The sequence below is a fragment of the Gekko japonicus genome, unplaced genomic scaffold, assembly GCF_001447785.1.
Source record: "Gekko japonicus isolate JY-2015 unplaced genomic scaffold, Gekko_japonicus_V1.1 scaffold57, whole genome shotgun sequence".
Classification (NCBI taxonomy): Eukaryota; Metazoa; Chordata; class Lepidosauria; order Squamata; family Gekkonidae; genus Gekko; species Gekko japonicus.
The window spans coordinates 1,214,823-1,232,156 of record NW_015160208.1 but is presented as its reverse complement, the minus strand read 5'-3'; the positions used below and the strand labels follow the sequence as shown (position 1 = coordinate 1,232,156).

At 45.6% G+C, this 17,334-nt stretch overlaps 3 protein-coding genes across 3 annotated transcripts in view; 1 reads left to right on the top strand and 2 right to left on the bottom strand.

Annotated features, from left to right (window-relative positions):
- The window catches only part of ENTHD2 (ENTH domain containing 2), a 20,006-nt gene extending 16,926 nt beyond the window's left edge, over nt 1-3,080 (bottom strand). The window contains 1 exon segment of the mRNA XM_015408788.1: nt 3,029-3,080. Within this exon segment, the coding sequence (XP_015264274.1) occupies nt 3,029-3,073 (45 nt within the window). The 5' untranslated portion in view covers nt 3,074-3,080.
- A 300-nt stretch (nt 3,081-3,380) lies between these two features.
- LOC107108348 (chromosome unknown open reading frame, human C17orf89) lies at nt 3,381-8,814 on the top strand. Its single transcript, XM_015408778.1, has 3 exons — nt 3,381-3,523; nt 5,612-5,722; nt 7,412-8,814. Exons 1-3 carry the CDS (start codon nt 3,437-3,439, stop codon nt 7,430-7,432), a joined length of 219 nt encoding a protein of 72 aa, XP_015264264.1. The 5' UTR covers nt 3,381-3,436; the 3' UTR covers nt 7,433-8,814.
- A 2,237-nt stretch (nt 8,815-11,051) lies between these two features.
- SLC38A10 (solute carrier family 38 member 10) overlaps nt 11,052-17,334 on the bottom strand; it is a 90,386-nt gene continuing 84,103 nt past the window's right edge. Inside the window, exons 15-16 of the mRNA XM_015408758.1 lie at nt 13,015-13,194; nt 11,052-12,501 (exon numbers count right to left, since the gene is read on the bottom strand). Of these exons, the coding sequence (XP_015264244.1) occupies nt 11,357-12,501; nt 13,015-13,194 (1,325 nt within the window). The 3' untranslated portion in view covers nt 11,052-11,356. The remainder of the gene's footprint in view (nt 12,502-13,014; nt 13,195-17,334) is intronic.

The following is a 17,334-nucleotide window of genomic DNA, read 5'->3' as shown; positions in this document are numbered from 1 at the left end:
GCTAACAGAGTAATGGATTGAAGGCTAGGCACCCAAACCATCATGCTAGTCCCTAGCTCATTGCCTTTGTTCTACTGCTGTCATTCATCTTATAGCTCTCCCTCTCTCGTTCATATTAACAGAATAAGATATTTTCTGTAATGTGTTTTAGTCCACAGCTACATACTACTGTAATAAAAGAACTGTCTCTATACAAATCTGGTTTCAAGTTTTTGTCAGAAATTGTTGTGAGGAAGAAATGAAATGGTAGCATACAGCTCCTTGCATTATTTCCAGCTATATGAAAGGCCTGTTCCAGCTCCTGCCCACCTAGCAGTTCGAAAGCAAGAAATTGCAAGTAGATAAATAGGTACCACTTTGGTGGGAAGGTAACAGAGTTCTGTGCGCCTTGGTGTTTAGTCATGCCAGCCACATGACCACGGAAACGTCTTCGGACAGCGCTGGCTCTTCGGCTTTGAAACAGAGATGAGCACCGCAACCCTAGAGTCGGACTCAACCGGCTTTCGAGATGAGCACCGCAACCCTAGAGTCGGATTCGACTGGCTTTCGAGCAAAGGAACCTTTACCTTATTCTCTTTTATGTTTTAGGTTTTTTTCACTTAAGTCACCTGACAAACAAGAAACCAGACAAAGGCACTTAAGTGAATTGACAGGGCTATTTATACTTGGCCCTGACCTGGATAGCCCAAGCTAGCCCAATCTCGTCAGATCTCGGAAGCTAAGCAGGGTTGGCTCTGGTCTGTATTTCAGCGGGTGACCACCAAGGAAGTTCAGGGTCATGATGATGAGGCAAAGCAATGGCCAATCATCTCTTAACATTTCTTGCCTTGAAAACCCTACAAGGTTGCCATACATCAGCTGTGACTTGAAGGCAAAAACCAAAAATTATGCTTGAGTCAGATCCCGTTTATCAGGCCTTTGCTCTTAATCACTAGCCACTGCTCTGGCTAGGAAAACTGATGTCACAACCAGAAACCCTCTTTCAGAACTCTCTTCAGTTCACATCCAACTTCCAAAGGATACTGGCAATTTCTTCAAACAAGTATCCTGGACATGGGATTTCATCATCTGAGGTGCTTTTGATCAGAGTGGGCAGCTAGGAGGAAAACACACAAATGAACAGCCACCAGATCACAGTACATGGCACATTTTTAGAAGGTAACGATTGCTCTTTCTGTTCTAGCACACCACTGACATCTGAGACAGCAACTGAGGAAGCCTTGTTATTTTCCAACAATATTCCAGTTGCCATCATTCACAGCCTAGAGGCCACATATCTGATACCGAAAGAAAGGTAAAGAAACATGATCTGTTCCCCAGGATCTGGTAGTAAACAGATCCAATTCTCAGGCCAAAATGAGCATCTTGCAGATGACTCACAAGCAATGCTCCCTCTAAGCTGTGGAGTCTTGTGAGCAAAAATTCTACTTTCTGAGCTACTGGCTTTACAGTTGTGAGTGAGCAACTTAATTTGCTCTGGAGCCACCCTTCCTGAGCTAAGACAAAAATGTGTGAGCTGGAGGCTAAAAAACTGTGAGCTAGCTCACACTAACTCAGCTTAGAGGGAACACTGCTCACAAGCAGCCCCGATCCAGACCCACTCAAATTCCCTGTTAACTATCTAGCTGCTGACGTAAATCAGAACCATCTCTGGTTACCTGACAGGAAAGCTGGTAAAACCTGTTCCTGCAAGCAACAAATATGAAGCTCTAAATTATAGTGGAGAATTTTGCTCTCCTTGTTGAGCTTAGGGGTTGCAATTCTATGGTCCCGTTCACACTGAGAAGTTGCCACACTAAAGACACGGATGATAGGCAGATTTTTGGTGTGCGATCACACCGCAACATCTGGGAAGCATAGTTCACCCGTGGCTTCCTGCCGAAGATGTGGAGTAAAAAACTACTGCATACAATGTACTAGTTTCCGGAAAATGCAGGGCAAGGGCGGGCGTCTGATCGCATTTCCACTCGAATCCCGTGGCATCCGGTGCCCATCCATATCCCATCGCAAACCAGATGTTTTTTTTAAAGTCTCCACATGATGCGCTTGCTTGATCATGTGCATGCGCAAACATCGGTGAGAAAAAAATTCCCGTTTGCCACGGAAGCGGTGCCTAGCGATTGCCGTGTGATCGCGCCACACCGCTTCTTTGCCGCGCTTCAGGATAGCCGTGTGATCGGCACCTAACGGCATACCACAGGAACGCCACGGGACGTGTGATCGGGCTGCAGTGCTTTACTTTGCTCTGGGGCAAACAGCGACACCTCACACCCGCGTTATATGGCCCGTGTGATCAGGGCCTATGGGCAGCTATGGGTAAGCACAAACAGCCTTTGCCACTGTTTGCTGTATCACCTGAAAGTGGTGTTTATTAAAAAGACCTATCTACAGCTATTAATTAGGAAGGTTAATGGAGCTTCACCTTCAGAGGCCATATGTCACCGGACAGTAGTTGCTGGGGGCAACAACACCCTCATAAAGTCACGGCCAACCAATGAACTTTTCAGTTCAACAATCAGAAAACTGCCCATGTATAGTCTTAAAGGCAAGAACCCATTTATGTTGCTGCCATGATAATGTGGGTTACAAAGATTTCTAGGCTTTGCATCCACGTCCTAAGGCAAAGAGCCAATTAAGAGTCACTGTAAACGTTCACTTCCCCTGTGGATAGCGACCACATGCATCAATTTGGTCGAGAATCTATCTGACGTGCTTGTTTGTCTCCACAAAAAAGGGGGGAGTGAGTAAAGTGACTCTCACAGTGTAATTCTAAGCATGTTTACTGAGAAGTGAGCCTCAACGAATTTAATGGTTCTTACTCCTTAGTAAGTATGCTTAAGATTCGTCGCAAGAATTACACGGGCACCGAGCTGTCAAAAGAAGCGATAAACTCTATAGCTGCCATCAAGCCGGGCAGAGCAGAGGGCCTCAGTAAGTCATGACGACCTCCATCAGAGTATGGCAACGGTCCATTATGAACTCCCCCATCCCCAATAGATTCTAAATAATCGCGTTATCCTCGCTGTACCCGACTCAAGAAGCTCAGCCGATCCCTCAAAGGTACCGTCGCCATGATAAGCTCCGAGCACAACCACGCCAACATAGTTCTTCGTAATCCCGCCTTCCGGAGGACCAATTGTCCAATCGAACGACCGGTTTCTAACAAAGACACCAATCAGCTTTTCGAACAGCAGGAAATAGCTGTCATTAAGTTGAAGCCTTAGTTGGACGGCGGAACGAAGGGTAATCGTTTCCTGCTTTTTAGCCAATCGGATGTTTTTTTGTATGTGTGGTATCCAATCAGGGCAATAATAGTCTAGTGTTATCGGAAGGCAGAGCGGCTTACTGACCTATCAACGAACCTTGCTGGACCAATGAGACAGTCTTTTTGCTGATTATGGCCGCGTCCAGACTGTAGGGCTTCGGGCGTGTTTTAATGGCTATGCCCAGCCAAGGAGTCTGGGGTCGTGTTCGGGAGAGATTACGACGCTTCCCCGCTTTACTGGCGAATTGTGAGGAGCAGGTACGGGGCCCGGAAAAGACCATTCGTCCCACGTCGTCATAGCGACCTTATTTTCTCCCTCTCCTGACCGCTTCTCTTCCCATCCTCGGGAAAACAATTCTTGGGATTTGTAAAGCATGCTTTGAGTGACTGCTGTGGCTCTCGTTATTATAATCCTACGCGGTAGGATAGCGACCGCTCCTTGAAAGCTTGTTTACTCACGAGTCAGTGCCGTGGAATGCTGAGCGATTTACTCCTAGATCTCCTAGGAGGGTGCGCGTGCATTTTTGCAGCTCGGGTGTTTTTGGGAGAGGGCCTGGAAAATCCCAGTTCACAGCCTGTTCTCTTAGATACTGCACACTAATTTTAACACACACACACCCTCCAACTTGGGAGAGGCCGTTTGTTCTGTAAGAAAGCCTGCATAGGTTCTTGTGCACAGTTGTGTGCCCAGAGCCTGCTCCTGTGCCTGAGGATTGTAGTAATATCCCATTACATAGCTTCTGCTCTGGCATTAGAGCAGGATTTCTCTGGCCCCCTCCTAAAGCCATGCACAGGGGAAATTCTTAAAGAACAAAAGCACCATCTGGTTCTGAACCCCTCTCCTTAACTGCTTTGGCGTAATGAGGCATTTAGGATGCAAGCATGCCCACAATCACTGAGGACTGGGAACACGATAAGTCCTTGCTGATGGTGGAAGAAGCCACCATTGCTTTGGGGAGGCTTCCTCCCTGGAACTTTGGGTGCCCAGTGTTCCTTCATGGTTTATGCTACAGTTTGAGAATCACTGCATTATACTAGGACTAGGAAAAAGGCCTGTTGTGGAAGTAAATACAACAGCCTCTAGAAAGCGGCTCTGGGCGGGTGCCCCGGCCTTGGACACTCAGTGTCAACTTGCTGTGGCGACCTCAGCAGGGTATAATGACACCGAGCCCACCATTTTCTCTAGAGGAACTGATCTCTGCTACCTAAAGAACAGTTGTGATTTTGAGTGATCTCCAGCCCTCACCTGGAGATTGGCAACGATGGTTCCCCAGAAGGGAATAGTTGGTTTGGAGGGTGGAATCTATGGCTTTGTACCTGTCCGAGGTCCTACGCGTCCTGAAACGTCACCCTCTCCAGGCTCCATCCCTCACATCTCCAGGAATTTCCCACCTGGAGTTGGCAACCCTATCTCCTTCCCAGGCAATCATCAACCTACTTTTATTTCCCCCTCACTGTTCAGCTTTCCACCCCCCACACACCTGCAGCCTCTCCCGTGCTCTGAAGCCCTGACTGCTACGTCACATTGGCTGTCATATGGGGGCCATCTCAGCCGCATATAAGGATACAGAGCCCACCATTTTCTCCAGGGGAACTGATCTCTGCCATCTGGAAAGCAGTGTTAATTCTGAGTGATCTCCAGCCCTCACCTGGAGATTGGACACATTTTACCTCAGAACAGCAAACTGTTTAGAATGTTAGAGGCAAAAGCCAATCAAGTCGCATATGCAAACGACCTCTGTGTTCCGAGGCAAAGGCCAACGAGGCTGCATATGCAAATAACCTCTGTGTTCTGACTGGCTATGGGGGGGAAGAGGAACAGCAAACTGTTTAGAATGTTGGAGGCGAGACTCAAGCAATGCAGCCAGTGGATAGGGACAGATTCTGAGTGACACACCAGGGCGCCAACCAATTGCGGAGAGTGTGGAATGTTCTAGAGAAGTGTCACCACCATTCAGCTTTTATTTATAAGGGAGATATAAGATAACAGATAGTACAGCTAGATTTGAGTCCAGTAGCACCTTAGACACGAAGAAGTTTTTTTGGGTATAAGCTTGAGAGAGTCAAAGCTCCTTTTGTCAGATAACAGATAACTGTCAGTGATCAGCATATATTTTCCAGGAAGAATAAAAGACAACATAGTGCCATTTTTAAGATTAGCAGAGGCTGCAAACCTACAAGGAGCCAAGGAACAAGCCCGTTTCTCCTGGGAGGAAAATAATTGGCTATTTCAGTCTTCAATGTATGGGGGTAGGAAGGTGTCACTAATCTTTTAAAATCAGGGAGTTTGCCATATGCCCACAGCCAAGTAGTATCCTGATATCTGATTAGCCCTAATTTTTGCAGGCTTCAGTCTATGGCAAGTGTGTTGCCTCCAAGGCAACAGGTCATGGAGAGCTGAAGAAGGATGTATGCGCCAAGGAATTTCAGATGCTGATGGAGTGCTTCACAAAAGCAGTGAGTCACATCTTTTAAACATTAGAATGAAGTCTTCTTCTCCAGTTAGTATGCTACTCAGGCTCTTTGGGTTGCTGACTTTTAAACTGGTCCCTCTAGCTGGCCCTTTTATATTCATTTGATCTGCAGCAATTAACAGGTGATGTATTTTAATTTAATTCCATCTGCTTGTTTCCATGCATGAAATACTTAATAGGGGAACAGGACATTTTGCCCTGTCCAGTTGACAATGTAAATACACTTGTGTTTAGGATTCTGTGCTAGCATAATAGTAACACTGTGCCAGTGTAGCTTTCTTACTGCAGGGGCAAGGGCTGGGTGGCACTGAGGATGGGCTGCGGGGGGAGTATCAGCCTTACATCCAAAATTCATTGGCAGTTCTCTATGGGTAGCACTATGTACTTCCATGAAGTTTAATCTCGTGTTCAGATTCCAGAAGGGATGCTATGTTCCTCTGTTGCAGCAAAACCAAAAAGGAGACTAACACAGTTGTTATGGTGTTGCACAATTAGGACTGGTTTGAGTCTCAATCCTCTGCTAAAACTCTGAAAAACCTATGGTACACCTATAATGCTTTAATATCTTTAGTAATAAGCCTATATAGTTGAAACTTTGGTTCTCTTCTGCTCCCAGGAAGCGTCTGGCCACTGCTATGTGCTGTGTGTGGCCTTCACTGGACATGATTTTGACTTACGTGGCTTTGGCTACTAGGAATGTTTATACTTTACAGCAGTCAGATCCCACTATCAAATTCTGAATAAAGGGTATCAGAAACTAGCTTCCTTGATTCTGTGAGTCACCCTGGCTTAATCCAGCTTTCCTTGACTTTCCTGACCCCAGAAATAGAAAGGGCTGACTTTGTTATATATATCAGATATATGTCAAATGCTTGTCGCAGACTTGACTGACAGTTACAGTAGCTTCTATGGGTGAAAAAGAGTACTTAATGTCTCATTTTAGTCTTGTTCCTGATTGTTCTGATCAACCACCCAGCAGTTATGGGTCTTGGCAGAATAACCAAGGATATCCTTTATAGAATTACAAGTGCAGTGTTTATGTATTGGGGTTGTGTTGAATATTGAAATGCTACAAAAATGTTTTCTGACTTTAGAGTGTATAATAAATGAGTTTTCGTTTAGAATAACTGTTTTTCTCTCACATTCAATACAATTGGGAAGCCAGCTTATCTCCCTCCCAAAATTGAGCACAGTGGGAATGAGGGGTACATGAAAAGGTTCCTGCACCCCTCATTTCCCCAACATATGACAAAGGCTTCTGGGGATTAAAGCATACATCATCAGATCATCTAATCAAGGATTCTAATTCATGAAAGCTCGTGCCACCAAGACACTTGCATGTCACTTTTATGCTTGTAAAAGAGTTTAGCTAAAGTAGCTGCTAAAAAGGAGTTTGTGGTCTTTTGAGCAAACTTTTAATACATATTATTCACAGACTCCTGTTACAGGATTATAGGAGTCTTGCCTTAAACTGATCAGCAGCACACAGGAATTTCACAGTAGCTTAATTTTACAAGAGAAATGGTTGGCTATTATGACATGACTTCAGCCAAGGGTTAAATATCCTGCAGCATATATAAATCTAAATAAATAAATAGATACTTATGTAGTACTCAGTCAGTGATGTGAATCTTAAAAGCAGTGACTCATCAGAACTGATCTTCCTCCATAGGCAAAGAGCAATGTAAAGTAAAGCTCTGAAGCGGACATTACCAACTGCACACCTGGATTTATAGTTGCTTTCGGCGGAGAAGGACAAAGTGCTCAATTCATCTTATGCTGCACTGAGAAGAAATCTCTAAAGTGAACAGCTTACAATATACAAGGAGCCATGAGCTTTCAAATAATGCATCTCAATGAGCTGTCTAGAACTAATTTTTTTGAAGCTAAAACTCAGTCGATTGGTTTTGATTTAGGCCCCTCATGACAAGTTGGTGTCTTGATGAGTAGAAACACAGTTTATGCTCAAGAGTTCCCTTGCACACAAACTGGGACTGAAGGCTTCCTGCTCTGGGAAACCTGGCATCAAACTGCATGCTGGCAACTGGGTAGGGAAGGGCGGCCTAGTAAATCCAATTTAGTAGTAGTTAGTTAGTAGTAAAATGGAATGTGTTTCTTCCCCAGAATTGAGGTTCAGAATCCTGATTTGTGGAAGGAAACAAACGTCAGTTTGCACTGGTAGCTGCTTTTGGACATCACAGTGAACTGGAATTTCATTAATGGCTTCCCAACTAGGAAGCCTTCACCTGCATTCTGTCAGGGACAGGAATACTTAAGCAGTAGAACAAGTTGCATTTGTGTCCCTTGTACAAGCACAGGTTTATTGTGATGCCTGAATGTAGCCCTGCTGTGAAGAAAAGTTGGCAACAAGGCTAGAGGACTATAGAGAGCTGTGCTGAGGAATCCAGGACTATGATCTCTCACATGGATTTTCTAGTTAGAAGAACTTTTTAAAAATCTTCAGTCTTTGAAACTGTAAAATACACAAAGGTCGTTTAATCCAGCCTTTTGCACTATGGGAGGATTTCCCACATTATTCAGATTATAAGAATGCTTGTAAGCGAAAAAGCAAGACCAAGGGAGCGTGTTGGGCAAAGTAAGGATTTAGTAAACACACAGCTGCTTTTTCTTTCCCTTAGTGTAAGGGTCTGTACCACAACTAAACTAGCTTTTGGCAGTTTTGCCCTGAGGATTTTCTCATTCCCTTCCCACTTTACAAAGAATTGAATGCAAAGTAGGGCAGTACTTAGCTGGTTTATGATTTTGTTGCTTCTCGCTCCTGCAGATTTGGGGCAGAGAAGGTGGGGGCACAGGGTGTCAGGACTCCCTGGCAGGCCTGGTTAATTTGTGTAAGAACACCAATTCAGTTGTGGCATGTTAAAAAAAAAAATACAACCCTGACCCTCATATTGAGGGATCCATGACTCTGTACCTCTAATTTCCCTTCTGAGCATGGATTTCCTAATTGAATCTTTGGGAAAAAAATCTAATCAGTGAAACTGCCTAAGGAGAAAACAGCTTTATAGGCCAAGGTTAAAGCACAGCTTGGGAATCTGCCCAATAAAACTGCAAGGACTACTGTAACTCTAAGACAGCCACTGCTTCATCATCTTAGTCATAAAAACACAGCGTTGCCTAGGCCCTCAGGGGAGCTGGAGGAGATTGCTCAGATCTGGAGTCACGTACCAGCCAGATAAGTATCTTAAGTGGAAGCTGCTTCACAGAATGCCGGATCTGACCTTTTCACGTGGCTGGATGGCAGGAAGAACATTAAGTTGTAATTCTGTGGTATGTGTATGAAGCTGTTTTATAAAGTGTGCTAGACTGTTTCCACTAATTGTCTCACCAAATGATTTACATTCTGTGTAATGCTTCAGCAGCAGATCTCGCAGGGGTCAAGTAATCTTCCCAAGACTGTTTAGTAAATTTCATAAAACTAAACTCTGGAGAATAAATCTCAGCATGGATACTCCTGGCTGCATGAATGGCATCTGTGATTTTTAAAAAAGTAATCAAAAGGCCAATGTATACAAGAAAGCAAGAGGAGGTCTCTGGAAGATACACATATTACATGCAGGTCTCCAGCTTATTCCATTTCATTCAGTGTGAACTGAAACGATTTCCAACAAAAAAAGAAGGCTCCAGGTAAAAATGCTTAAATTTATTTTATTTGTCTGTGCAGCCTGGTTATACACCACTTGTCATTGTAAAACAGGGTAAACTTGAACTGGTGCTATGGCAGAAGAAGAGGAATTCCAGCTGAAGTCCCCTGTCCCCTTTTCTTCCACTTCCCTCCCCTTAGTTGCTTGGAGACAGTTTGTTTAAAATTCAGTTGCTCTATGGAGGAATGTCAGAATTATCTTTGGTCCTTTTAGTTGCAGGCACAACACACAGTCATACCGTTCTTGGTCGGGAAAAACCCTTACAGGCTAACAGTTGGCTGACACCTCCATAGCCACGGCACACAAACGCAACTTTCCTGGTTTTTACCAAAAAAATCCCAAACCCCAACTCTAAACCCCCGAAACAGAAATCACATTTACACATAATTCTCTCCACTTTAGAAAAGCTGAAGCAATAGTAATCCTGACTCTGTTTAATTGTGCTTTAAGCAGCTTCACTCAATGAGACTCCTGAAGATTAAGGCTATAATAATCATCATGTTTATGACAAGGCAAATGACCTTCAGAGCAGCGGAGTGGAACCAGCCATGTTTCCCTGTCTTCTTTAATGGAGACACACTAAACAAACTTTGCAGGAAAGGACAGCATTCAATTCCATTTGTCAGGATCAGCAGTGCAAGAACCTGGAAGGCAACTGCCTTAGAGGCAATGTCCTCACTAGCACTTCCTGGACCCGTAGTCATTCTAGAAAAACAGACCAATATGAGATAAGGGACCAGTGTATTAAAATCAAGGGTTTTTTGGCTTGTTTGTAACAAAAGGCTCCCATGTTGCCAAGTTTTATCATGTCTGTAATTTGGAGAATCACAACCAGATTAAATGGGCAGATACCTTTGGCTGCATACAAGAGTAAAAAAAGTCTATATCTGTTAACAGCAAAAGCCACAATTCTACCTGCACACTTGAAACAGACCAGCTCTGTTCAACTGCAGACACTGAGAATCCAGAATCAACATTACCAAATTTCACACAAGTGACTGAAGAACCTGAAGCGCAGGTAGTGAGAGCTTTAAACCACAATGCGTGCACTCACAGAACAGTGGAAAGAAGTAGATGCAAACTTTGATAATGCCTCCTAGGAACACCTTCATTTCACTTTCTCGCTGTTTCCTCCCACAGCAAGTGACCATTTCAAGCACAGTATGAAATCTCATAATGCACTTGGGATAGAGATTTTTAAAAACAAACCTTTGATCTGACAGCTGAGAAAGGATGGGTGATCTCTTTATTATTGCTAATCAATGAATTAACTAGAAAAAGCACCTGAACAGCAACTTATAATAAATGTGTTTAAAGATGAATCCAACAATAAGAAGCCCTAAATTCCTAAGAATTTACCCAGGACCAAAGGATCATCTTCCCATTTTAGACACTTTAAAAACTTCTTTCACTTTCCTGATACTATTTCCAAATGCAGATCAACCCATGCCCTACATGGGTGAACTTGGAACAGAAGGATCTGAAATTAATTTAAGTGACAAACCCACATATACACACACAGAAAGTTTCCAGCAAGAGCAAATTGCTAACATGAAATCAGACTCAAGTTCCAAAACACAGAAATTAAAGCATATGGTTAAAGGCAATAGAGCAAGCATCAAATTCAAATGCTTCTTTGGAAAGGTGACAAGTACAAAGTATGCTTTAAAACTGAGAAGGTGGGTAATCCTGGTTTCTGCTGATTTGCTACCAGCACATTGGAGAGACTGGGTGTTGCAGTACTGGAACATGAAACTGGCTGGCAGCAACAGAATTCCCTTCCCTGTGGAGCGTGCACAGGTCAACGTTCGCTCAGTCACTGGAGCCTGGTTCAGGCAGACCCAACTGATTCAGACTGCCCGCAGTTACATACTCAATTGCGCTTAGCTCAGTAACAGACATCCCAAAATAGCCATCAGCCACCTACACCTGGTCAACAGTATGAAGTCCTGATCTCACACCTCTTCTTCTGCCATTGGCATCTGTTTTATTTGTCGACTGTGAAGTGCTTGCTGGGCACCTTCCGCTGCCTGATTTAACTGAGTCTCCAGTGCACTGCGTAAGTCATTGACTTTCATATCTGGGAGGGGGTTAAGTCCAATTATCACCCTCCCTTCCTCCTCTTCCTCCTCTTCCTCTAGGTCTCGTCTCCTGCGGCGCAAGTCCAGCTCTTCCTTCAGCTTCAGGTCTCGGTTAGGTTTCAAATTTTCATGTTCCCTGGCAGCAGCAATCAGCTCTGTCTTTAAGACGGGGTCACCGTCAGACTTATGCAACTTCCCTGGGTTTTGGGGCTCGCTTTCAGCACCAAGCTGAAATTCATTGGCATGGCTTGTTTGTGGAATATGGAATCCAGCTACTGCCCTGTCTCTGCTACTGCCTCCCTGGCCCTGCAGTCCATCAACCTGGCCCAAAGAGAAGGTCTGTTTCTCCCCAGTCTTGTCAGGATTAACAGCTCCTAGGACATCCTGGTTCTGCTGTACATTTTCAGTAATCTTGGATTTGTATGCAGCATCTGCTTGCTTTTCTTGATTGTGGAGCTCCTCTTTATTAACTCTGGCAAATGGCTCTCCCTCAGAGACTTTCTGAGCAATCTTCCCAGCCGCTGCATGAACTTTGGCTTCTCCAAGCATCTCTTTTTGGCCTGCAGCCCTTCCCTCAATGTCATCTATTTTCTGTGCATTCTTCCTTTTCTCCTGGGCCTCTTGGGCCAAGTGAGGGCCATGGCCTTCTTTCTGCTTCTCTTGATGTTCTCTGTCAGCCCCTGCTATCTGCGAATCGCTTCTGACTGACTCTACTAACTTCTCTGCTGAAATTTTCCCCACTTGATGCTCTGCAATATTCTCACCATCATCTAGAGATGCTGGATTTTTAGGTGGAGCTCTAGTTAATCTGTGTATATGCTTCAGCTCTCCTTCTGGACCTGCAGCCAGCTGTCTCCGCTGCCCTTCTGAGTCCAGGGGTTGGTTGTTGAGCCCATGCAAGGGATGATCTGATCTCTCATTTGGTGCATTCTTTGCTGCATCTTCAGTTTTACTTGCAAAGCCTTCCTCTCCTCCCTTGTTCTTGGAAAGAGGCAGGCCAGGTTCCTGGTGAGTTTCCACTGTGAAGAGAAATACAGATTTCTAGTTGTTGTACATTTTAGCAACTGAAGAATTCACACAATACCCTCTTGGACAGTCACACCATCCTCCCCCTTTCATTTACACGTGGTAACAATCTGACTCTCCTGGTTGTTAATTTTGAAGCCATCAACAAATCATAAATGTGGTAAGAAGAGACCCCTTTCTTAAGCTTCTTGCAGCTTTGAACAACGGCTGAGTAGTGGCTGATGGCTCTCCAAGACCTAGTATTACTTTCCTGACACTTCCATGTTCCAGTGTGGTCTCTAGTGACGCCTGAGCTGGAATTTTCCTACTATGAAATCAGCTTGGCCTGCTGTTCTGGTGTCCAGAAAGAACATGTGTTACTCAATGGGAAGGAAAGCCTCTGAGAAGAGGCAGTCTTGGTACTGAAGCTGGCCTCAGTAAATGATCCCACCAGTGCTTCCCTTTTCATGTTGCCTACTTGTATCATGTTCTTAGGGTTGTTTTTTTTTTTGGGGGGGGGGGGTTACCTGGCTTTGGCTTTTCCTCTCCTCCCTCTTCTTGCCTCTGCTGGTGGATCTCCTTGTGCTGCTCCTCAATCACTGCCAGCAGCTTGGCTTGCTGGTCCAAGAGCTGCTTCTGCTGACCCTGCTGTTCCTTAATCACTTGCAGCAGGACTTCATGGTCAAGGAGCTTCTCTTTGCCCGCTTCTAGAGAAAAAGAGACAGATCAGCGGTGAGAAGGAATTGTACCATCATTGCCCTACTGTGCATTTCCAAAGATGGATTCTAGAAATGCTGGGTGCATGCTCTGGTCTCCACAACATTTCCACCTTCACTTCTCTAAACCTGAGGGCAACAGTCCACACTGGCACCTATGCCTTGCCTAAGGCCACAAGAAACCTGATTTACCAAGCACCTTCTGGAAAGACCTTGCTGTAATAACTCTGGCTTTATTTGTTGTCTTACCCTGTCTTCTTTCTCTGTACCTAGAAGGAAAGCAACATGCAATGCATTTTGAGTTGGAAGGAACAGAAGGCCAAGTTACATGCAAAGGAATCTGCAGACCCTGGCATCTGAAAGGAGATGCACCTGTCCACTTGATGGACCTGTCCTCAAAGTGAGGGATTTTTCAAGCACATGAAGATTATGCAGCCTGAAGGTTGTCAAGTAGTGAATGGAATCTAAAAAGATTCCAGGATGAACAGAAAGACAGAATTATGCAAAGATTGGAATACATAAGAAATAAAAAGAGCCCTGCTAGAGACCTCATGGCAGAGAGAGGTTATTTAGTATGCCACATGACAAGGCTACAGCAACTCTAGTTAACCTGCAGATTTCTTGGCCAAATTGCCTTAATTTATTAATAAATGTGGGGAATTATGAGTATTAAATGGCAATAGGCATTAAATATAGGACCAGAACCTGTGTATACAGGAGTCAGAATTCTCAGGACCCCAGGACCCACAGACGGTATAGCTAAAATAGTAATTCTTTTACTAAAGGTTTTTCAAGCATACAAACAATAATCAAACATTCCCACACAAAATACAGAGCTAGGAATACAGAGTTGAAAGGATATAGACGTTTGCATGAGCAGGAAGTATTGTCAAAGGGAATATACCACCAATTCCCTCCGGTACAGGACCTCCTCTTCCTGTCAGATTCCCCTCTCCTACATCATGACGTACCATGCTTGAAATTGACGGCATGGAGAATAACGTCAAAGGTTTTTCAACCCACGTAGCCAATGTTCTACTGAACACCAGGAAACCTGCTACGCGAAGGTCCTACCATTATAAATGGCAACAATTCTGTTCTTCCCTAGGTGATGATGCCCCTCGAGCCTCCTCCGCAGGCCTTGAGAAAGTTTTCCAATTCCTCCTTTCCCTCGCTGACTCGGGACTTTCCCATTCATCGTTAAAAGTTTATTTGGCCGCAATTTCGGCCTACCATGTTCACATCGACGGATGCACCATGTTTTCACATCCGCTTTCAAAACGTTTTTTAAAAGGTTTGTTACACCTCTACCCTCCTGTCAAAACCCCTGTCGTTCCCTGGGATCTTCCTCTAGTCCTTCGTCAACTTACGAGGAAACCGTTTGAGCCACTCGCAACTTGCAAACTGAAATCCCTGTCTTGGAAGACGGCCTTTCTGGTGGCCATCACCTCTGCAAGGCGAGTTGGAGAAATACTGCCTTTCCGGCACGACACGCCTTATTTGTCCGCCTCGTCCCTGACATTTCGTTCCTGCCAAAGGTAGTGTCAGAGTTCCACCTACAGGCAGAGGTCTTCCTCCCGGATTTCTTCCCAGCTCCGAAATCCCCAGAGGAGAGACTGCTACATACCTTGGATGTCAAAAGGACACTCCTGTTCTACCTCAACAGAACCCGCCCAACGAGACGTGACTCCCAATTGTTCATCTCATACGCACCAGCGAGGCTGGGGACTCGCATCACGGCTCAACGCCTCTCAGAGTGGATTGCGGGTCTCATCCACCTCTGCTACTTGATTGCAAAGCAGCAGTTGCCTGGCCCCATCAAGACCCATTCAACCCGGGCTGTTGCGGCTTCCACTGCTTTCCTCCAGGGAGTACCCCTGACGGACATCTGCAAGGCTGCTACCTGGGCCACGCCTAACACCTTTATGAGGCACTACGCCCTAGACGTCCGTAAGAACTCGAATACTAACATGGGACGTCACATTCTATCTTCAGCGACGCAGTAAGGACCTGCCAGCACCCTCCTCCAGGTAGGCCACTGCTCGCTAATCTCCCATGGGTGTAAAGCACAGAGACCACATCGAAGATAAACAGGTTGCTTACCTGTAACTGATGATCTTCGAGTGGTCATCTGTGCACTCACACCTCCTTCCCCGCTGCTGTGAGCTTCTACATTTTCCATAGGGGTTGATTTGTGGTGGTTCAAAGGAACTGGGCATGCGCGGTGGGGTTCCTGCGCACGCCCAAGGGACTGGGTGCGAAATCCGTTAAAGAGCTTGCTACAATGCCGATGGATCCAGCGCGTGCGCACTAGATCCCATGGGTGTGGATGCACAGATGACCACTCGGAGATCATCAGTTACAGGTAAGCAACCTGTTTTTGTCTTTAATTGTATTTCTCCCTCCTACTTGGTGGAGAGGGATTCTGCCCTGCCCATAATGCTAGGGCTGCCTGTGGCATTTGCAAGTTCTGTAATCTATTGCCATGCAGCCACTTCAGATGGCATTACGAAAGACTCTTAAATATAACTTATCTTGCTGAAATGTGCAAAATGTGTGTCAGGGCAATGTACAAAGCTGTGTTCCCAAGAGAAGTGCCCTTATACTGGAACATGGAATATGCACTGTGGCCAAGGGGAGCCTTGTGCCTAAGAAGCATGCCAAGCCCGATGTTGACCAGGGACTACAGAAGCCTCCTGCCCCTCCACAGCCATGCCAGCAGCAGAATGCAGACCAGCAGCCCTGACCTCTATGCTTGCAGAAACAGCAGCAGATCACAGAAGAAAGCCATGCTCTGCAAAAAGGACAAGATGTTCCTGCACGGAAGCCATAAGAAACTCCCTTTATCATGCAGGCATCCCCCCCAATCTTGTGTGTTAACTTCCACCTGAGACAGCCTAAAACAAAAGGATGTGCCCAGCTACAGACAATAGCCAGCAATCAAGCCTTCCTGCCACCCATCAAGATAACATCTGCTCGTTAATCTGAAGCACCAGCCCTGCAACGTGATTGGTTCCTCTACTTCTCTCCTTTGTCTCACCCCCCTGTCCCCAGAGGTGTCACTCCCTACTGTTGCCCAGCTATTAATCCCTTTATGCCCCATCCAGAGTTTAAGGGGTTTTTTTTGTACTTCCTGGGGACAAGGTGACCACATGAGTGCTAGCCTTAGATCACATTTAGATATATAAGGACAGCCCTCTCTGGGCTCTCTCTCTCTGCTCTTCTCCCCCCTACCCATCCCTTGGTTCCATTCCAAATCTATTTGGAGCCACTCCATGTGTGTCGCTGGCCGACCCATGGACCCTTCTCTCCCTCCTTTTAGTTCCCTTTTTTAGCTGCATGATCCAAGTGTCTCTTTTATTGGTATGAAACTCGTGACTGCGAACTGAATTGCGAGCAGTTCCAGGAAGTTTATGTGTCGATCTTGCTCATGGGTGTTCCATTTTCCCTGACGCACAGACCCATCATGTGTGCACCCTATCCCGACAGGGAAGCATCCATGGTCAGGGTGATTTGGGGTGACAGAGGGTGGAAGGGTGCTCCCTGGAAGATATTGGAAGGGACAGTCCACCAAAGTAACGAGTCTCGTATGTTGGGAGGGGGGGATAGGACGACAGTGTGAGCGTTGTTCGCTGGGTTGTAATTCCGGATGAACCACAGTTGTAAACGACACATTTTCAGTTTGGCAAAGACAAGAACCGACGTACTTGCAGCGATAAGGCCAAGTAGCCTTTGGATTTGGAAGGCAGTGACAGAAGGGTGGGTACGGACGATGGTGGCTAAGAAAATTATGTCTGCCGCTCTGTCTTGAGGCAGGTAAGCCATGCATGTCGTGGAGTCTAGTATAGCACCGATGTACTTTATTCTTTGGACTGGACTCAATTGAGACTTTTCTCGATTGACTTGTAGGCCCAGATTTTTTAATAGTGCCAGTGTCTCGGTGATGTTTGAGACCAGGGCGTTCTGGTAAGGCACTACCAAAAGCCAATCGTCGATATAGGGGTAGATGGAGATACCCCGGAGCATAGGCGTAATCTTTGTGGGGGCGGTGGGGTGTCAGCCCCCGCCGAAATTTTCAGGAAGGTGCTCAGCCTCCCCCGGGGGCCACACTTGCTCCTCGCAAAGCAATGC